This window comes from Pezoporus wallicus, unplaced genomic scaffold (assembly GCF_028554395.1).
Source record: "Pezoporus wallicus isolate ANWC-B61680 ecotype Strahan unplaced genomic scaffold, APGP_CSIRO_Pwel_v1 contig_7011, whole genome shotgun sequence".
NCBI classification, from domain to species: Eukaryota; Metazoa; Chordata; class Aves; order Psittaciformes; family Psittacidae; genus Pezoporus; species Pezoporus wallicus.
This window is the reverse complement of record NW_026638234.1, coordinates 2,955,212-2,962,648: the sequence shown is the minus strand read 5'-3', so window position 1 is coordinate 2,962,648 and position 7,437 is coordinate 2,955,212. Positions and strand designations below refer to the sequence as shown.

General features: G+C 39.0%; 1 protein-coding gene across 1 annotated transcript; it reads right to left on the bottom strand.

Annotated features, from left to right (window-relative positions):
* Window positions 1–1,720: 1,720 nt before the first annotated feature.
* Window positions 1,721–3,051, bottom strand: LOC130599534 (claudin-8-like). The gene has a single exon (XM_057410048.1). The coding sequence runs from the start codon at window positions 2,875–2,877 to the stop codon at window positions 2,221–2,223; it is 657 nt and encodes a 218-aa protein (XP_057266031.1). The 5' UTR covers window positions 2,878–3,051; the 3' UTR covers window positions 1,721–2,220.
* Between the last annotated feature and the right edge of the window lie 4,386 nt (window positions 3,052–7,437).

Below are 7,437 nucleotides of genomic sequence, written 5' to 3'. Positions count from 1 at the left end.
CCAAACCCACATGCAAGCACAAGGTTGAATGGTCTTAGAGATTTTGTTTGAACTCATCTTTTGATCAACTGCTAAAAAGAGAAATGGAACAATATGTAGCCATCAGGTGTTCATGTTAGATGTAAAAAGCTTAGGTTTTCTTTGAAATTCATGTTAAATGTTCAAATAAAGCAGCTTTATCTTCCAACTCTTTGAAAATAAAGTTACTAGTGTAAAGGGCACACCCAGTTCAAATTTGATTCCTAGATGAACCCATTGATAGTAAAGGCATTCCAGATCCTTTAATTATTTTTATAGAAAACTGTACTTAATTACTTCTTAAGCACTTAAATCTGCATAAAGTTGCATTACACTGAATATGTCAGCATTTAAATCCATTACCTACATATAAATGTGTATCAAATTTGCATTGCAAATATCTTCATCATCTGCTTTGTTAATCACAAGTGTCATAGCTAAATGAATCCAAAAAGTGCAATTCTGACTTACTTATCAAATAGTTCTTTATTAAACAAAATATATATTATAAGACATAATAAAATAGTAGGAGGAGGTCCTCAGAGAAGTATAAATTATTGCCAAAGTCAACAGAAGGACTCCACTGAAATGAGCTGTCTGATCCAAGGAGAGCTGCTGTGACAGACTTCAAAAATACATGTTTATTACTAGAAATCCTACCTAAAAATGTTCTCTTAAAGGTTTACCTGGAATTAGTAAGTGCGGATTTGGCTGCTCAAGTGATGAGCAGAATACATTAAACCTGTTTTATGGTGACTAGAAAATTCCCATTAAAAGATCTAAGCTGGTTGTCTTAGATGGAAATGCACATTAGTTAATATATGTAATGAATATCTGTGTTCAACAGCACTGTTTCATTTAAGTTCATCTGAAGTCAAGTTAATAAAAGGTTTATTTAACTAAATGCACCTTTCCATGTTCTGCTTCCAAGCTAACAGTCAAATGAACATAAAGAGGTTCTGCTCAACAAGTCATTAGACCCCTTTTTTTACACATACCAGTCACAGACACAAAAAAGGATCAAACTGAGTATCTATGTCATGAAACTATCAGTGAAATTATACTATCCATTACTACTGTGTAAAGAACCAGAAAAAAAAGTGTTCTGAATTAGCTCTTCTTTGGTCATTTATCAGTGTTGTGACATGCACACTGTTAAAAGCAGATTCCAAGTCTTCAGCTGTGAAAAATAAATGCATGGCTGCAAACACTATTGAATTCTGCATAGTGAATAGACAGGCATCAGGCTGCTCAGTCTACATGTTCAAATAAGTCTTGCGAACATGAAGCAGCCAGAACAATATCAGGGCTTGGTTTTTGTGGGTGTGATGGAAGATATAAGCAGGAACACTTGATCCTCCAATGGCCAAGTGGGAATTACACAATCACATTGCCTAGCTTGTTTAATTATACTTTACATTAGCACAGTGCTTTAAAGTGCATAAAGACAGATGGTCTATTCTGAATTTTATAGAAGAGTAGATGCTACCTATAGAACAGGAGAAGCCATAAAAAAAAAGAGACAGCACAAGCAACGGGAAGATAACACATTCATGGCAAAATCTGGCGAAGTGTTTAAAAATTTTATTATTTCATGAGCTAGATTCTGTGCCCTGCAGAAGAAATAACAAGGATACAACAACTCCAAAAGCATCAATGAAATCCATAGTCAATCACAGAGGCTTCTCATGAGAAAGCATGATCATTTGTGTGCCGATATTGGAAGTTAGATCGCTGGCAGCTTCTCCATTCATTCAACAGCTGCTTCAGCCATGCTGCCAACTCCATTCTGCTCACTACTGTCCTAAAGCAATCCTTACGAAGACTTTACCTTAGAGTAAAATGCACTGCCCTCTTTACACATCATGGGTTTAGGGGAGGGCAATGGTGCTACTGCACAGCAGCTGCCTGCCTTCCAGTCCAACCATATGTTGTTTGTCTTCTCTGAGAGACTTCTGGCTGCTGCTGTTCCCATGCCGTTCTTCATTCCCATAAAATGGTTAGATTTTTCTTCTGACTGTGCTCTAACGTAATGCCCATGTGATAATATGCCCTGTATTCATGGCAGAGAGCAGATATGTATGGCAATAGTAAATAGCAAATGAACTAAATTGCCCCTCCATTACAGATTCACAGTTTAATTAGATACTGAAGTCAACCAGTACATATTGACATACTAAGCAGAAAGATCACATGTAGCAACTATACATAGGCATGCACACTTGGGGATGGCCCTCCTGAAACGTTAGGTTTGCGCAAACTGTGACAAGAAAGCGATGGATACTTGGATTTTAAGGATGCATCAGCCCAGCACCAGAAGATAGAGTACATTGCTCCCGCAATGATGAGAAGTGCACTGCTCACCCACCCCACATATAGAGCAGCTCCTAGCTCTCGTTTCAGTGGTGTAGGGACATTTGGATCATAGAAGTCGCGAATGATGCTACCTGCACTCCAGGACACAGAGATCAGAACAAGGATGCCGGTCAGTAGGAAGGAAAGTCCAGCTGCCAATATGAAGATACTGATGCCCTTGTTCCTGCGAGTGTACTTCACACCAACAATGGCCAACAAAAAGGAAATGATTGACAGGACCACTGCAGTGCACATGAGGGCTCTGAATGCCTCCAAGGGTGGGGAAAGAGACAGGATAGAGTCATAGAATTTGCACTGCAGCCTGATGCCCAGCTGACTGGCGCAGGCCATCCACAGTCCTTCCCAGATGGTCTCAAACACCACAATATTTCCATTAATGTGGGCAGAAACTCTCCACTGTGGCATAAATGTGGCTGCCAAAGTCCCAACCATGCCGATACCTCCAAGTATTAGACCAGCAATTTGTAACACAAAGTAAGCCATGCTTCTTCTGAAAGACACCTCAAGCAAGGTGGCCTAGGAGGTCTTCCAAAATCACTTTTTCATAGAAGAAATATGAAATATGAAAGGAAATATTTTCTCCAGTAGTTTCCTCATAAGGCAGGTCCTTAGAGTGCTTTAAAAGCAGCTTGCTCCATCCTGAGGTTCAAACAGGTAGAAATCCATTTCTGACTGGTTAGGAGGACCTGATATTCATTTGCTTTTAAATCCCCTCTGACTACAGCACCTACCCATCAAGCCTAGCAAGTTTCCATCCAATGGGAAACTAGGAGGGGTGTGTCATAGTTGATTTTACTGCTTCTCATAGTGTGTCTGTAGTGCTGCTATAATTAAGTAAGTGTCAGAGATTCAATTAAAGGTACCTAATTGTAGCGACAGTAATTTCTTAACTGCAAGTTTGGAGCTATGTTGAAATTTAGAATGAAAGACTGAACTTCCATCTGTTACAATATTATGTAAAATAGGCCATTACAGTTGTTCTTATGACAAAAGCTAAACTTGAACGTGGAGTGGGACTTACTTTCTAAGTGTTACAGCCCTGTAGAAACATCTGAATTTTTTTTTTAATCAAGCTAGGAGGTAGTTGGTGTACCTCTTTAATGTAGATTCCTCATTTTGATCAAATACAGAAGTATAATCATGATATTAGACAGGTACAGGAAAGTCAAGTATTCCAATCAACATCAAAGCTTTACTAGCTGCATAATTCACAAGGACGACAAAGAAAATGGCTGGCAGAGTTTCACAGTTTCTGCTTTTGAATCCACAAGTAAGGTCTCTGTTAGGAAACAATCTTCTATGAGGCTCTCCCTATTAGAAGGATACTGTTCTCATTATGTTTCATACTAATAGTCTTCTCCAGGTAACACTAGGAAGGGTTGAGGGCAATTGTCTAATGTGAAAAGGATGAGCTTTTCTTTCAGTGTAAAATGCAGCTTGAAAGAAGTCAGAGATGAACCCTCCCACAGGCATATCTCTCAGACTGCACAGATCGCTACAAGCCTGGACAAAAAATACATGCAAAAGGCTGATTTGCCTTGGGCAAGTTAGGAATAACTGCTGCATTATGGCTTTTATACTTCCTTCTCCCTACTTTGAGACATCACTATATGATGACAACTCCTGGGTGTTGTCGAAATGGATGTGTTTCTGGTTACTCCAGCTCTTTGAACTGATGCAGGTTAGTATAATAAAAAGACTTTGGCACCCAAAGGCCACAAAGACCTGTAGAAGTGCTGTTGAAGAAAGACGTATTCTTCAATTGCTTGTGGGTTGTAGCGTTGTGGGCTTTGTGTGTTTGGAAATATCAGACATTGCCTTTGATGGTATTAATTTAATTACAGCCTTAGGTGACTACAAGGCAAAAGCTAAAGCCCACGAAAAATGAATTGCCCACCTAAACCACTCACAGCCCACAAAATCTCCTTCTTCCTTTCTCTAAGGAAGGCATGCCAGATAGTGCAAGTTATATGGTATAATGTTAAATGCCCATGTGGAAAACACTCCCAAGGCATCTGGGCAAGTCATTTTTGCCTTCAAGTCTTCTAGCAGGAATCTGGAGATGAAACTGCCTTCAGCTAAGATGTAAAATGTAACCTTTAGAAACTAAATACATTATCAGATTTGTTCTCATAGGGAGATGAATATTGCATCACTCTTCTGCAGACATAAAAAAGAATCCCATGATGCAGAAAAGTGGAGGCACTTGATACCATGAAGAAGGAGGTGGTAGAGATGAAATTAGAACTCACAGATGGTTACCTGTCTGAAAGAAACTTTCTCTGGCAGGAGACTGCTCCTTTATAAGATGACTGCATACAAGACCGGTGCTATTTAACCTGAGCGCAGTCTCCATTCATCCTATAGGGCATTTTTACCTCTGAATTCTCAAAACTGTTTTTTTATTTGTTATTTTAACTTGAAAAAAAATAAATCAACTTATTATGGAAAAGCCCTCTCAAAACTGGCGTTTGAATGTTGGTTTTTTTTTAGCAGAAAAAATCTGTGCAACGTTTTAAGGCAGCCAGCACTTGAAGGTGTACACAGCTGGAGAACAGATCATGCCTAATGCCCTGAGTCTGTTTATCTGACTACCTTATCTAGCAGGATTACTCTGAAGTCATTTTTTCTTACATGACTCTGGGAGGTTCAGCCATTGAGGTCATGCATAAAATTACACTTTGTGACAGTCAGGGCACAGTTTTTATAGAAGATGAACTGCTCACAGAAATACTATTAAAATGCATCATATGCTGATTGTGTAATAATATTTCCAGACAGTGCTAAATGGTTGAGTGATTTTTTGATCTTTAATCTGAAGTAGTACCTATGGTGAGTGACATCCCGTGTACGCGTAGGCCTAAGAGCGAAACACCCAGGCTATACTGCAGCATGTATGGTCCAGTGGCATAATGTTCTTGTTATTGAAGCCTGGCGAGAAGGAAGCAGGAAAAGAAAACCAGTAAATGGCAGATCTGAAACCTAAACATAAATTTCAGAAATGAAAACGAGTTACAGGAGATAGGTTTTTAAAAAAGTCAAGAAACCCTACCAATGCCTTGGAAACTCATGAGGACTGGAAAATCTCGTCAGCCTCTTAAATGCCAATGAGTCCCTGGCTTTGCTAATTTCTGGAAGAATTACCATTTGCAGAAAAGTCCTGTTCTTGACTCAGCTTAGAGGAAGCTCTTACATCCTTGTCTACCTCCATTTTAAGGCTCACCTCTCAGAAAGAAGTGCTTAGTTGACTGAGTTACTTCAAAATCACTCTGAACAGTAGACAGCTCTTAAAGAAAAAAATTAAATACATGCTTACATGGTGGGCATACCAGATAAAACGGTTTTGGTGTCAGGTAAGAAGAAATAAAAGGGAAACTCCATTTACAGCTGACTAGACTTTAGAAGGCCCCTCATTCTGTGTATCATCCATATATTATGCTATTAGGATGCTTACCTGCCTCAAGGCAAGAATGCCAATTCTTACGCAAACATGTCCACCCCAAAATTTGCCTTCAAAGAGGAAAATAGGCAACTGAGGAAGCACATACCCTTTGCACCTAATCTCTCCATGCATCTCTGTTCACATTTACATTTTCTCTTCCCTTAAAATCAAGATCTTCATTTGAATGTTCTGGCAATATCTTTTGGTCCCTCCCTAGTTTTTAAAATGCTAGTGCTGCCCTTTAAAGAGGAGGAAGTAGAGCAACTCCAGTCCACATGATTAACAGAACCTGTCAATGATCCCCAATGATTAATTAATTATAGGTGTCAATAATGCAAACATTTAATTGACTCCCAGAAAGCATATATTGTTCCTCTTTGTATATCTTCTATGTACACTGAATTTTAGAGTGCTCATGCATACACATGCACCTATACATACACAAATAGACTTTAATCTGGTTGCATTCTTCTTGTAATCTACAGTTGCAGAAATGCACAACTATAGTGTACACATTTCTTTATGAGCTTTCATCAAGAATAGGAAGGTTCGTTATGCTACAGGATAATGAACTAAATGTAAGGTTCAGTAACATTTTTTGAACAGGCAAATATGCAGATTTATCAAAAACACACTTTAAATTAGTGATCACTTATAGCTACACTAAAGCCTCTTTGCTTCCCAAAGCTGCAGATATCCAGTAAGGTTGAAAGCTGCCTAAGCACCTGCAGATTCTGGCAATGCGTAGTCCAGCAGGCTGTGGATCTGCAGTCACTCTGCATCCTGTCTCCTTGGGCAGAGGTGCTGCCATAAGACCTAGATCATCCTCTACATGTAAAATTAATTTTAAGCTTACAACAAATACTGCTGCGATAGTCTGTAGATCATTTGTTTTGGAAACACATGTGAATAGCACCAGTTCCACCCTGCCTGGGGCCTCCACCATTCTGTTCATTACATGCTGGGTTAACCTCTTCAACTATTTGCAAGGGCCGGTCAATGAAATTATAGTCAAGTTAATGGTTCCAATACTTTCTATCATATTTTGATTGACTACTGTATTTTGTACCTACTGGTGAATTGAAAAGTTACTTTGATTCTATTTTAGTTCAGGAGAAAATAAACCAAAGTTAAAAAAGGCCTCTTTATTTGTGCTAATTTTAATATTGCTGCCTGCACGTACGTTAAAAGATGAAGGCACATCTGCCCCCTCTCTTCAAGCATGGCACATTTCAGAGTGAAAGGAACATCTGCTCAGTGTAACTTAGACATGGACTACCCCCAGACACATAACAGGCATCGTACTTGGGCATTGACCTCTAACTCTAGCTTTGAGGCAATTCATGACTGACAGCTGAATTGAAAAGAGCTAATATTTGTTTTCCATCATCTTCCTCAGCATGCCTGAAATTCACAGCCTGACAAAACTGCCAAATTCTTAATGATATTCCATGTCTGAGAAGCCTGTCTCCTGAACACCGAGAATGAACTCGAGTTCGGTCTAATAAAACCCTATAGTAATAAAATATTAAATACTCCTTTGAGTATTTAATCCATCTAAACCGCTTCAGGCTTTTACAAGGTATTTGTCACCTCAACAC